The sequence below is a fragment of the Cygnus olor genome, chromosome 1, assembly GCF_009769625.2.
Source record: "Cygnus olor isolate bCygOlo1 chromosome 1, bCygOlo1.pri.v2, whole genome shotgun sequence".
Classification (NCBI taxonomy): domain Eukaryota; kingdom Metazoa; phylum Chordata; class Aves; order Anseriformes; family Anatidae; genus Cygnus; species Cygnus olor.
The window spans coordinates 202,186,696-202,202,026 of NC_049169.1; the positions used below are offsets into that span (position 1 = coordinate 202,186,696).

At 37.7% G+C, this 15,331-nt stretch overlaps 1 protein-coding gene across 1 annotated transcript in view; it reads right to left on the reverse strand.

Annotated features, from left to right (window-relative positions):
• The window catches only part of DLG2 (discs large MAGUK scaffold protein 2), a 1,015,643-nt gene that overhangs the window by 234,140 nt on the left and 766,172 nt on the right, over nucleotides 1-15,331 (reverse strand). The window contains 1 exon segment of the mRNA XM_040544402.1: nucleotides 7,395-7,550. Within this exon segment, the coding sequence (XP_040400336.1) occupies nucleotides 7,395-7,550 (156 nt within the window).

Consider the following 15,331-nt stretch of genomic DNA (forward strand, 5'->3'; position numbering starts at 1 on the left):
ACAGATTAAGTTTCTCCTGCAATCATCTCTCTGAGTTTTCTAAAGGTGCATCTTTCTAATCATTTTAATTAATAGTGTCCAAAATAGAAATCTCTTCATTAAAGAAAAAGGAAAGAGCATAAGAGAGTCTATAGGAATGTTAGTGCTTATCAGGGTCAGAGATTCATCCATGCAAAATAACATGAAAGCTGAGCATCATTTTTCTTTCATTAACTACAACAGCAATATGACTGGATCATTTACTTAAAGAGAACACTTGAATCAGGATTTAAAAGAAATTACAGGAAACCGTTCCAGTAGAGACTTTTAAAGTTGTTAATTAAAAGTAATAAGGCAAATCCACCATGAATTTGTATCATTTCCAAAAGATCCTGAATAATTTAAGGGTCTCAGGAGTCTGATTCACAGGCAGGGACAATCTACATTGGGACATTGCATTCCACTTGTAGAGAGTTAATCAATACCATTTATGCTGATTTTGTTTTGTGTATAACATATGACTATAAAATATTGAAGTTCTTGAGCTGCATTCAGAAGCAGCCCAGCCCAGCCAAGCATTATGGGCACGTAGCTGGATGCATCTGGACTGCATCTTGTCAGCCACTGCAATGTGTGTTCCCACTTGTGAGTCAAGCTCATTTTTAGAAATATCTAGGTGCCAGAGTTAAAGAGGTACTTGAATTTCTAAGGATGTGGTTTAGGGAGTTAAGACTGTAACACTCAAATAGCTAATTCTCACTGAAATCAGCAACAACAGGATGCCTCAGTGCTGATCAGTATGAACATCACTACCCACACCAGACTCCGTGATGACCAGTTTAATACCTTAAATTGCTTAAGGGCTGATATATATTCTGTACTTCTGAATGCCTAAACATGTGTTTAGGCACAGATGTGTCTAAAAGTCAGTTTTCAAAAAGAGAAGTGGTGCTCATTCTTTGAAAATGCCACCTTATGGTTTTAGTGAAATACTTTACCAAGGCTTATTTTAAATGTACCATTTTTTTCCTAAGTGCTCTGTGACTAAAAGATGAATTTGTTTCCACTGACACTGAATAAGTTGAACCTCAGTGTTGCCTATTTTGCTGATCAAAGTCCACACAAAGAATTGTTCACTTATTCCCTTCCATCATCTTTAAGCAATGCTATTTAATGGTACTAGTTCCCATATATAAGCTTGCTGTCTATGGTTGGACTGTTTAAGACGAAGATCAGTCCAGAAGTTGATCCCAAGGTATTATAATAGGGAAAAGTACAAATCTGCTACAATTCTGATATTAAATATTTAAACTCATTTGTCCAAAACAGACTCAATTCCAATTTTGCAATTTTTTTTCTTTTTTTTTTTTTTTTTTTTTTTCTCAAAGTAAATGAATATGACTAAAACAGAAGAAGTTCATTGTAAATTCAAGAAAGGTGGTTGTGTTTATCTGGGGCAAGTTGAAGACCAAATTTTGTAATCTCCATGCTATTTACTGCCTCCTTCATAGATCCCATCTTCAGGCTGTCAGGCATTTCAGAAAGCTCAAAATACAGCTAGATGTGTTTTGGGAGATATAATTCCAATATTAAACACATGGGATTGAAAAGGGGATGATGAGTACTCCTGTATGATGTGAATTTCAATAATGATGACAAGAGCCTCCCTGGAAGGCAGCCACGCACAAGTACAGCTATATGCATCATTTTGACTATAAGCTTGTTCCCAGCAGGTTATTGTATTGGGTTTATGTGGCAAGGGTTTGGCAGCAGTGGGGATGCAGAGGTGGTCTCTGTGAGCAGAGCCGAGCAGCTGCCCCATGTCAGATCAAAGCTAGCTCCAGAAGGCTCCAAAATGGGCCCGCTGCTGGCCAGAGCTGAGCCATGAGCTACACTGGATGGGCCTCTGGGAGAGCAGAGTTAAGGAAGGGGGAAAAAAATCCTGATGTGCTACAGCAGCTGGGAGAGAGGGGTGAGAACTGGGAGAGAAGCAGCCCTGCAGCCCCCAAGGTCAGTGCAGAAGGAGGGCAGGAGGTGCTCCAGGCACGCAGCACAAGTTCCCCTGCGGCCCGTGGAGAGGCCCCTGGTGGAGCAGGCTGTCCCCCTGCAGCCCATGGGTCCCACATGGAGCAGATCTCCACGCTGCAGCCCGTGGAGGAGCCCCCGGTGGAGCAGGTGGATGTGGCCTGGAGGAGGCTGCGGCCCATGGAGAGCCCCCGCAGAAGCAGGCCCTGGGCCATAGCTGCTGCCCATGGAGAGGAGCCCACGCGGGAGCAGGGGGTCTGGGGGGAGCTGCCGCCCGTGGGGGACCCGTGCTGGAGCAGTTTGCTCCTGAGGGATGGGCCCCATGGTATGGACCCATGTTGGGGCAGTTCTTGAAAAGCTGCAGCCTGTAGGGAGCCCCCGCAGGCTCAGTTCGGGAAGGACGGCATCCCGTGGGAGGGACCCCACGTGGAGCAGGGGCAGAGAGTGACCGTGAAGGAGCGGCGGAGACGAAGCGTCAGGGACTGACCGCAGCCCCCATTCCCCATTCCCCTGCACATCTTGGGAGGAGGAGGTGGAAGACAGTGAATGGGAGGAAGGTGTTTTTATTTTGCTTTTAGTTTCTCACTGCTGTAGTCTGCTAGTGATAGGCAGAAAATAACATTAATCTCCCTATGTCCAAGGCAGTAATTTGTGGATTATCTCCCTGTCCTTATCTCAACCCATGCACTTTTCTTTCATCATAATTTCTCCCTGTGTTCTGTTGAGGAGTGGGAGTGAGAGAGTGGTGTGGTGATGCTTAGCTAGCCATGGGTGTGAAACCACTACAGTTATTGTGAAGAAAAATCCACGCAGATAATAACAAATGAGAAAGAACACTATAGCAATAAGCACTAGAGAGCTCCACCATTCACACCTTTGTGAAGTGTAGTTACCTTAGGTTCCTGATATGATCAGTGAAAAGAAAACAGCACCTTCTCAGCTGTCCCTTCACACCCTATAGAGGGATCTCAGGGATCCCTAAAATGAAATGAAGTGACCATAATCAGTAGTGCATAGCACTGTAGGCATGCACTAGTCAGCTGCAGAGAATACTGAGCAGAGTGGCCCTTGTGTGCTCATGCTGGCAGCTGTGGGAATTCAGCCACACATTAGAAGTAGCCCCACATATCAATCATTAAGACTATGGACATTATAGGCTCCTTACCAATATGCACTGTATACACTTACACATAATTTTATTTGCATAACTTTTTGAGTCATGTGATGCTCAGTTACCCCTGAATACCTATGAAAATAGCATTTTGTTTTCTGTAAAAGACTTTGCTGCAGAGCCCTGTGCCAATAGTGTGCAAATGTGTTTTCCCCCTAATCCCCATTGGTGAAAAAGTAGTGGCAGTCCCACGAACTGTTATCATTAATTCATCCAATACCTTAAAATCATTAATTGTGTTATTAAATAATAACACAAACTGCTGTTAATAATAGGTTGCAATTGTCACAGATAGCACTAGTTTTCAGAGATGCTCATGAGATCACTGTTAAAATACTTTCATAGACTGGGAAAATAAAATACAAAATCATTAAGTACCTTGCCTAAGATTGCAGATCACAGTGTCAGCTAGAACTGGGCCAGGCTTCAAGAAACTAATCTTAATTTAAAAAGCAAGCCAAATATTTTAAATTCAGGCACCCAAGCCCCCAAAGTGAGATCTGAAAGCTCACAAATACCAGACTTAGGATGAACAAGATTTTCATTTATTTCTAAGAATGGATCATGTTTCCAAGCTTTTCTCCTATGACTACAAAGTATGGTTTTCCACTACATGAATTCAAACATATTGATGCAATCACGTGGTTTCATGATCAAAAGCTTAGGAGAAAAACAAACAACTATGAAAGAAAAATATCCCACACATTAACAATATTGAGGCTACCCTTTAGCAAAAACTGTGCTGGCAACTGGAGTGCCAAAAAAAAAAAAAAAAAAAAAAAAAAAAAGGTGAAGACAGGGAAGTCAATTTTGGACTGAACTGAAGCATTTTTGAAGTGTGTCATTGTGATGAATGTAATGAAGCTCTCAGCACAAAGACCATGAACTCAACATGTTCTGTTACATTATGCAGAAACAAAGTCTCTTGTTTGTAGAAACAGTGTTAGTCTGAGCTACAATTTTCTTTTGCTGCCACTTATCTTCTAATTGTACACATAATTGTCAATAATGACAGAGGCCAGGACATGAAAATCCTGTATCCATTCCCACTTGGTGCTCTCAAAGGGAAACCTACTACTCCAAAATTTCTCTTTACTTTGGTGGTACAGATTTTTTTTCTGCCTTCAGTGGGACAGATTTTCAGCTCTTGAACATTGACACAGACCTGTTAACGTCAATGCACAAGATCTGATCAGAAAAAAAATAACTTTAATCCTAAAATTTGAGTATATTGTTCTAGACTGCCAAGCCTCCCAGAAGCCGATATAGATCACCATAAAAGCAAAGGTTATAAACTTGAATTTATTATAGACAAATAAGGCTTTGGCCTATGAATTCTCTTTGCCTATTAAGTTAATGAGCCTTGACAAAGTGATCATCTGAGCAGTAGCTAACAAATTATCTGGAGCAGCAGTTTGAAAGGTGTTGGCTGGCTTACAAGCATTTCAGTTGGGAGAACAAGACATCATGTTCCTCTTCTTTTGGGAGAGCTATTTGTCAAACCAAATTTCTTGCAGTTCACCAGCAGATTCTCAGTACTGGAGCACTGAAATACAACAACTGCAGTCACCTAAACAAGCAAGTAACCGCTGCACCTTCCTTAAACCTACGGATAACAAATTCTGAATTTTCTAGGACCTCTTCAAGAAGACAGAGATCTCTTCATATTTGACTGGAGAGCAAATCAGTATATAACCTGGGGGGATAGGGCTTTGAGGAATTTTTGAGGATGTGAGTAAAGGGAGACCCCTCAAGATACTTGGGCAATACTGGAGGATTTTTTTGTAGTGCAGATCCCAATAAAGATGGTAGCAGAAATAAGAAGATAGTCTTCTTATGGATTAGTTCTTCCAAATATTCAACACAATGCATCCCTGAGACACATCACTTTTGTGAAGATTAGGACTGTACACAATGGACACTTCTGAAAAAATAGCCACTTCTAATAGTGTTTAAAAGGGCTTAATACTTTTCTAAAATATACTGTCCAACTACAAATACTGGATCCATTTGGAAATTGGATCATGGTGTGTGTTGTAAAGCTGTCACTTTCCTCACCAAAGGCATTTCAGTGAAAAGCATTTCAACTGGTTTCTTCCATGGTCAGTTATTCAAAAAGTCCAGTGGAAAAGCTGACAGCATTTGAGAATATCAAAAACTGTCATATTTTCCATCTGAATGTAATTACACAGTGGGGAGGAAGTATAAATGATAGCAATCAGTTGCCTTTACCACAGCATATAGCAGAGCATATTGCAGAGCATTTAACCATGAGTTGTGTCTTTTCTCATCTTTTTGTAATCTCTCTGAAGTTTTTGTTGGAACACTGAAACAAACAAAATGGTTAAATGCACAAGCACTAGGGCTTATTTTTACATCAAACTGGAAAGAAGAGAAATAAAACCTTGTTATTAAAGAGAACCATTAACTGACACTCAGTAGAACAAAACCCAGGTTTTTAAGTCCTGATAGCAGGTCATCAAATGTCTGATGACCAAGTATTCAATCAATCACATGGCAAAACAAAAGGATGTAGTGAACAACACCAAGTAGGCACAAATTCTAACTCTCTAGGGCTCCATTGATTACTGACATCTGAATATCTGGTCTGCAGGTAGTACCCTAAACAAATTCACCCTTCTCCGCACAGCCCTGACAGTCCTGTCTATAGAGATTCACCATTTACTGAGCGATGGATTGTACCTGTCTATGGTTAGCAAGCTACAGTCCTCAGTGCTCCCAATGCACACCTGCATGGCAGCAAATTCCCATGGAACCCGCTTGTTTCACTTTCTAATTCAGGTTGGTTCCTTTCTTTCTAAAAGGACAACTGTTGAATAAGGATATTTTTATAATGATCTCCTCTGTTGTCTGTCTCTGAACATACAGAAGCATTGTAATGCTTATAGACAAATTACTCATGTACGTAAAGATCATTTTACTTTTTTTTTTTTTTTTTTAATTATTACTTCCTTTAAGTTAGTATCTGCAGAGAAATTAAAAATATTGTGGACAGATTTGTTAGTGCCTAGCACCCTTCCGGATTTTTTTATACCTTTATAGAAATGTTGCCCTTATCACTGTTTTTCAACCATATCTGTACTGGCCCGAGCAGCTGGACTAACCACTTTATCCAGTGATTAAGCATCTTTTTACAAATTCTAGAAGCTACACAGTTTTCATTCTAATAAACCAACAGCTTCTGTATGGTCTTACCACATCTGTTGCATTTTTCAATCATATTTGTCTTATTGCTTTTTTAATTTATCTTCCTATTTCATAGCACTGCAATGCCTTCGACAGCTGTTTTTCTAATCCCCAGGGTTTCTTTCCTGTTATTGTATCTTACATTAATTTAGCGTTTTACTTTCTACTTACACGTTTCTGCTCTCCTCTTCCCACAGTACTCTTTTCTTTGAAAAGTGCTTTCTGTGCTAAATGTTTATGATCAAAGCTCCAAATACAATTATTTTTTTCTTCTGCTGTAGAATATAAAAGATGTCCTGTTTGCAAATAGTTTGCTACTATGCTAACAGACTATGGAAGAGTAGCCTGGTTACACTACCATACACTTTTGAATAGTATGTTTTTCTTTATTAGATATTTCTTGGAGGTAATCACTAATTATTTTATAGCAGTGTCTTCCATTTCGTCAATCAGGAAAATGCTCATCATTTTAGGTTTTACTAACTGTCCTCTCAGAGCACAGCTAGCCTACAGAGCGCTAAATTTTAAACATACTTTCAACCGTGACTTGGTGAAAGAGGTGATTATTTTTTTTTCTCATTTTCTTCTGAGTGGCTTAGGCAGCCACCCTGTAAACCCAAAGATGAACCAAGTATGCACAACACGGAAATAAAATGACTGAATTCAAACCAAATTACTACAGCTTTCAGTGAAGTCTTAGTTACTTTCCTTATCTACAGATAATCATATATTGAATTAAGTTGTAAAATGTAGTACATATGACATAGCCTTATTTTAGAGCACCATTCCAATGGATCAAAACATTGCCTGTAATCATCACTGGATTTTGGATGACCAAAATTATATACCAAGGTAGCATATATCTTCCAGTGGTGCAGATGTTAAAGCATGGTTGAAAATAAGCAAAAGTTGTAGAAAAAGAAGATCTATGGTGAAGATGCAAACTATGAGATAAATCTAATGATGTTCATGCACTCTAATGAAGGAGGTGAGGAAGAAGCGCATGCAGTACCTGGTGATCTCAGAGTCAGGGAGCAGGCCTACGTGGTAGTGGGGATAGGGAGCTGTAAGAAGGAAGCTTTTGTCACACTCGACAGGGGAATAGTGCCTAGGAGAAGGTGGTTTATCACACAGTTTGTTCACAGTGCTGTAAACAGGTTCAGGAGGCCTGGTGATACAGAGACAAGAGTAAAAGATCAGGTGCATATTAGTGGCCAAGAATACAGAGAAAACAGCAATCAGTTTAAAAGCATGCACAGCAAATTTGTCAAGACCCTTTCAGTAGGGCTTTTGTGACAAGTAAAGTGTGCTGTTAAAGGAAACTTTAGAATTTGAACAGTATTACAGCATACAAGCAACTGCATATATAGACCAAATATAAGTGTGCCATAAAACTGGCTTACAGAAGTATGGCACTGAATGGGAATACCTTACCTCTGAAGTTCAGTGACAAATTTTCCCAAATGCTCTTTTTTTTTTTTCTCCTTATTTTTCTTTTTCAAGCATTTCTTATGTTACCACTTAGAAGAAAATATGATGTTTATTACCTGAAAACAGGTGTTTTTACCCATTAGGTTAAGATGAAGTACATATTATTTGTTAAAAATAAAAAATAAAAAAAATTCCTGCCTCATTGTTCTGAGGCTTTGCTAATGAAGCTGTAGTCAATGTGAGCCATATCCTAGAACAACACTGTAGAGATGGTAACACTGTGCAAGCAATTCATCTCACTGGCAGGTAATTCCTTTCAACAGTTCTTTGCTCTCTTTTCAGATTTAGCCTTCAAAATCTGATTATGTAGACCACATCCCAAACAGGTAACCTTGCTGTCAAGGTTACAGTAATCTCACTTGCTCTCTTGCTCCAAATTATGGACAACCACCTGTGAGGCTCGATATGAGGAATAATCATCAGTCCTAAAACTGGCACTGAGAGGTCACCTAGCATTTCTTTTCTGCTGCCTAGAGTCAAACCACTTGGGAAAAGAAATACTTACCAGGAACCTCCCAGGGAGCCTCCAGGGGAGAGTGGAGGAGGGGATGCAGCCTTTAGTACCACCCAGGGATCCACATGAGACAACCAGCAGTTTTCAGAAAAAACGCACCACATAGTACATTTCCAGTCATGTAACTTCTCCAGCTATTGTGTGGGCCCCAGCAGATACTCTGGGCCTACTGGCAGAGTGAAGCTTGACTCATAATTTCCTGAGTTTCTGCTCTAAAGAGTGCCAAGATAAAATTGCTGCCATATCCTAGCTTCTGCCAGAAGATCCAGTACATGGCACTGTCTTTGATCACAGCCATACAGCATTAGCCAGATGAAAATTTTATTTCACAGACCTGAAAATATCAAGAGGCCAGGCAGTTAATGAAACTCTTTTGGTTCTTCTGGCTATTCTGTGCCTCACACGGGTGTGGTTTGTGCTGACTTTCACAGGTACCAGAATTTGTTATGGTCGTGGATGCACTGGCAGATACAGAGAACATATTTTCCTTTGTTGTTAGTTTCTGGTTTTGTTCTTTGGGGAAAAAGGAGTAGCTAGCTGCTTTACGTAAAAATTTGTCTCACTTAATGCTAATAACATTATTCATAGCAATCTGACATATGATTTGAGAACTCTCTCTGCCTGACTTTCCCAGGGAAAACTTTACAGTTAAAAGTGGCAATTTAAGGTTACCAACTATCAAAACAGCAAAGTTGTCACTCATTTGATTATAAAGCATTCTGTCAGGCATATAGCACAATTCTTTTTAAAATGAACTTAAGATAGCAAATGTTTTTTTCTCAGCACATCTCACACTTGTTTCAGAGGGCTAGATTTAATAATTTATTTACTAAATCAATTGCTGTTTTCAACACCAAAAATCCAGAGGAAAAGAAAAAAAAAATAAAAGACTACACATACATTTTTTAATTTTTGACACATACTGCCTTTTATTCCCTCAAAAATCACTCTTTTTTTAGACGATATATTAAAGAACAAATAAAAATAAATATAAATGATGCCTACTGTGAAAAAAATGAAGAAATATTGCCCCAGTGCAGGAAGATGGATACAAACTGTAGATTTCTCTATGGCTCAAGACATTAACCAGTCCATAATCAGCTTGCTCACTTACTAAAGACAAATTACTCATCTCTGAGTGGTAGATGACATGAGAGTATCGCTACCCTTTGAAAAATTGTGAATGCTCAAACTATATTAAGTCACCAGTGACTGACCATCCAAGCTTGTGCTGAGACTCAAATCATGCTATAGAGATGGACAGATATGAGGGATTGCTACACTAATGGACAGTTACAAACTGCTTCCAAAATCAAAATGAAGATAAACATTCAGCATCACCCTAGATATTGAAATCAAATTACTCCTTCAAATATAAACATGGGTCACAAACAAAATGTCTTGTGGAACCCAGGAAATTTCAAAACATTTAGTATTTTCTCTCCTTTCCATCTTGCTGGATGGTAGGATGACAGAAAATTGGAACAATCCTTTCTCAAGTGACTGTGCTGATGTATAAAGTCCTCTGTTCATTGCTATAACAGAAATGATACTGTGACCTAGCTAACAACATATTACCTGTAATTGAGCTGGTGAGAATTCTTAAGGTTAAGGAAAAGAATTCAAACTTACCATTTTAATCCTTTGCTTAGAATAGAATTCCAGACATCGGTTAATTTAAAATATGTGTCCTTATTGTAAGGCCTATGAAATGAACTGGTATCACCATAAAACCTGCCATCAGATGTCATTCTTTGTAGTCATTAAAACCATGGACTGATCAGGTTGCTTAGATACTTTCATACTATTTAGACACATGGCTTGCTGAATGTTAACACTGCCAAGTACATATCTGGACCCTGGCTATACATTGTATTGGAAAAGGAAAAGCAAGAACTTGAAAAGTAAGTAGAATACAACATCAAGCATCAAGCTCAAATCAGGATAAATTTATGTTATCTTCTAATTTGATTTAGCAAATGCAAATTAAATAAGATAAAAATAACTGAAAGCATAAATAATGGAAAGGAGTAGAATGATTAAAATATACTGGGCAGACTGCTGTCCTGGGCACCCAGATTGTGGTTCATGTAGGCCAGTAATCTTTAAAAGTAATTTAAGACACTTTCTGAAACAGCCTATCTTGAAATATCATCCTGACTTCTTACCTTGTTCTCTATGGCAAGCTAGTACTTATCTACAACAGTGCCTGCCTTCTTTGGAAGGCAACAATCTTGCAAAATAAGTAAGAGTCAAACAAAACACTGAGGCCTTATTTTATGATGCACTAATTCCTCAAATGAATCAAAAATACATGCAGCAGGTAATATACCATGCTGTAACTAAAATGTAAAAGATGGCTATATATATTTTTTTAAAGACCAAATCACTGTAGTTTATTTGCAATTGCATCACTTTCAGAGACAGCAGGTACAGCTTCAGAGGGTTTGTCTCTGTAATAAATACTAAGCAATGTTTGCAATTTTAAAAATGATGAAGGACAAAGAACTATGTTTCAGAATGCATTTTGTTCATTGTCTTGATTTCACAGAAGACTTACTCAAAAGAATACCCTTAAAATGTCAAATAGAGTGAATATTAATGTATACTCAATAAAATGATAATAAATTTATCCAAGAAGTAATTGTCAAATATGGGTCTACTCTGAACAATAACTAACTGCTTCTGTAATATCTTAGCAGATCTGATCCTTTTCTGCTTTTAAACTGTTTGTTGTTGTTGTTGTTTGTTTGTTTGTGATTAACACAGATTACAGCTCTTTGTTTTTATCTGCAAGCTAAAATGTAATCCCTATGATAAATGAGAGCAACAACTACTAGGTCAGGATGGACAGGAATAATTAAGTTAGAAAAAGAATGAGGTATACAAAAGCAGAGGAAAGGCATCAGAAAGTATCAGCAGTAGCATAGCTTTGCTTGAGCATGCCTCAGAAGATAATTCAGTGACTGGAGAGAGAGTCAAGTCACTCAGTGCCACAAGGTAAGCTTTTAAATGGTAGCTTGAACAGCAGATAGTAATAAATTATTTTTCTCTCGCCAAAAAATTGAAAGCTGGAATGTTAATCGGTAGAGAGTTGTAGAGTAGCTGTAAAGAGGCAAGATTTCCACAGTAAGGTTTAACTAATTTGTGGAACAGCAAAAAACAATAAGAGGGGGAGGTAGAGTATTGATCTGGTGAAGGTTCTGTTTATTTCTTTCATAACAGATTGTGTAAGAAAAGCATATCCTCCTAGTTGTTTATAGTCTTTATTTTTCTTTGTTTGGAACATCATTGTGTTATTATTTCAGGCTGGCTTTATTGCACAACAGAAGTTATAAGAAGATGGCCTTATTAAAACTATTCTCTCCTCAGCATCATGCAGGGTCCTCAATTCAATTTTAACTTTTCTTATTGCAGAATCCTGTTTGTGAGGGTTCAGTTGCCAACACATAGCACATTAAATGTTAACACTTTTTTTTTTTTTGATTTTAAAACCATTTGTGTTATGGAAGGTAACCGGCTAAACTCTCATAGCATATTGAGTCTGTAGGGCTATAGTCAGGAAATGCTAAATTCAGTCTGAGGGAAAGTAAATCTCACAATTCTACAAGTCTTCAACAGTTAATTTTGTTTTGTTTTGTTTTGTTTTTCCTCTGAGTAGCAATTTTTAATTGTATCCAAGTTCAATAAAAACATATAATACATTAGTATTGCTAACATAACGTTGCTAGGAAGTGTGAAAAGAACTGTCTTTAAAATTATGTCACTATAAAAACACAAATCAATAGCAATTTCATAGAAATGAAGTCTTCTATTTCTAATAACCAATGACTCATATGTATGTCTTTGACTTCTTTAGTTTCTCATTCATATGACCTTCTAGGAGAACCATACATCTTGTTCAGAAGTTTTATTTAAAATTGAAAGTTGATTTTATTTCACAGGTTATGTCCTAGCAGTTTGAATAAGACCAAAACACTCACATGACATGTTTATTTCAACTGGAAGACTGTCAGAGAAGGTGTGTGAAGAGCTGGAGGAAACTACAAGAAGGATATTACCCTAGTTGTTTCTGGAAATCCTTCTGTAATCAATTATTTCCCAGCTTTTGCATTATTAACTGCTATGTTCATGAGCCTTAAAGTTTTCCATAACTGCAAAACAAGTGCTTGAGATCATAGCAGTATTTTAGCACTGCAATGAATAATAAGGATACCTCGTTACTCTCAGCAATACAATTTAAACATTTTAATCATGTTTTCAACAGCCTACAAGAAGGCATAATAGAATAATTTAGAACTTCTAATATTCTACATCTAGTTCTACATTCATTAGTCTTACACTTTAGGAACTAGGAAACAAAATGACTGCCTAATTTGAAAAAATAATAATAATAATAAAAAAATCAGTACAATTTTCTGTTGCAGCAAAACAGAAAAGAAGAATGTTTCACATAGGAATGGTGAGAATGTCAGACTGCAGGCCCATCTGCACCAGTACCTACTCCCTTGCAGGGATGTTCAGGGAACAAGGACAGTAAATAATGTCCCTTCCCTGCTTAGCTGCTGAAAATCAGCATATTAGGGACCACATGGACCAGAAATGAAAGCCAAGCAAATTGTGTTTACTGGGTCTATCCACTGTGAATTTGTGCACTTTTCCTCATCTGTATTTAAATACTGCTAGGTTCCTAGGCATAACAACAGCCAGTGGCAGTGAGTCCAGCAAATCAATCATGACATACCAAAAATTTCTACCTCTGTGTATTGTAAGCCTGCTACTTGGTAGCACATTGATAACATTTGGGAACATTTCAAAAACATTTATTTTTTCTGTAATTTAAACTCACTTGGCAATGTATGGAATACTCCCTGCCACTGAGTTATAAGAAAGTGCTAGTAATAATTGTTTGCTACCTTCCCTATTACAGGTGCTTTTGCAGATCTCTGTTCTATTACTCCCTATCATCCTTTTTCTATGCTGGAGTTATCATTTATGTAGCTCTATCTGGAAGCCATGCTACACCCTTGATCATCTGTCACCCTATTCTGGGGCTATATCGAGTTGCCTTCATGCAGTATTCAAGAATTGAATGCATCATAGATTCACATAGAAAAACATTATCTTTAGTACTCTCTTCTTTTTCTATCAGATCCTATTTAAATTCTAATTACCCTTTTGACTGCTCTTGAGAACTGAGCTGACACTGTTACAGAATTAAACACATTTACCCCAAGGTATCTTGCTTAAGTGGTAATAGCTCCTTTAAGAGTCCATGTCGGTGGATACATGTAGTGTGTACTTAGGCTCATTTTTTTACTTTGTGCACTATTAAACATTATGTACCATTACTGCCTGTATTATAACTGCCGGTTCCACTATCTTATTTCAAAAATCTGCATACAAGCCTTAAGCTAGACTCTGTAATTTTATTTTATTTATTTATTTATTTATTTTTGTAAAGAACTGAGTATTAAGTAGCTTCCACTGATAGAAATAGTCAAATCCCATTCTTTGGGAATCTCTGACAGATTTGACAAATACGTGTAGATTACTCAGGACATAACAGATTGTCTGTTGACTTTACAATAAGTAAAGTTTCACTTTAAAATTAATTATTATGAATTCTAAGAATGTGGTAGCAAACAGAAATCTTACACAGACAATTATTATGCATTTCTAAAGTTTAACAATCAGTTTAAAGTTTGTGTACTAACTATATGAAATGTAAAATAGTTGCTTTATTGAAGGCAGCAAATAATAATATAGGGCTAAAAAATACAACTGTGACTTTCTGAAAAGCTGTTGACAGAATTCTACAAGGAGCTGTTGTTAGATGATAGCATAACTAAGTACTGTAACATTGCATTACACTAAGGGTCCAATTTAAGGTTATACAGGCAAATTTATTTTTTAATTTTCCTAACTGTACATTTAATGTGTAACGTGAATAGGATTTTTGTATTTATTTATTTATTTACTGTATAATTGCTTAGGTTGATAAAAGGCTAAACCAAGAAAGAAATACTATTATGGAACACCATGTTGAAATCAATATGATCATCAGCAGAGTCACCAAATTCAGATCTAGAGCATGAAATCTCTACCACACGAGAGAAAGGGAGTGACCAGCAGCAGCAGCAGGCTGTCATCCTCCAGAAGGACAAGCAACGCAATTATTGAGCGATAATGACAGACTGCCTGCAGAAATCGTGGTCTAGTCCTGCAAACCCCAGAAATCTTGGGTTCCTCTCATTTTTTTTCTAGAGAGATGGCCTCAGTTTAATCCTGCTAGCATCGTATCAGCAACTTTTGCTACCTGCTCTGTACCTCTGCTCCTTGCCCCTGTCTTCTTGCACAACTATTGATTATCCCAAACCTCAGTTTTTATTGTCTGAGAGAGTTGCTGGTTCAGCAACTCTGAAATTCATTGTTGCTCTTCTCCAGGATATTTTTCTCTAATGCTTCTTCACGTCTCTTCACCCATTTCTCACTTATGTCCTTCCTTGTCCTAAATTTAAGTTTACTTGCACAGTAAATACATCTTCTCTGCTTGTGATTTCCATTTTCACACAAACATTGACAAGTTCTCACTCATTTTTACATCCAATCTCACTGTAATTCCTTGCCAAATACACTCCCTCCCATTCCTCCAACCTTTTCAGTGTTCAAATCTGACAGGACTGGGCATTCGGAACACTGAGCAGAATCACTCATGATTATGTTTCTATGTCAGAAAGGGCTGGAAGAAATAAGTAGAGAGAAAAACTAGCTTGGGCCATATAAAGCTGTGCTCAGTCATGCTGGCTTTTTTAAACAATCTAGTCAGTATTGTAAAGTTGGGAGAAGCTTTGCTGCACTACAGTATGAGGATGGAATTCAAAAGAGTTTTACCCTTATATATGTATATACATATATATATAAAGATATATAAAGATAAATGA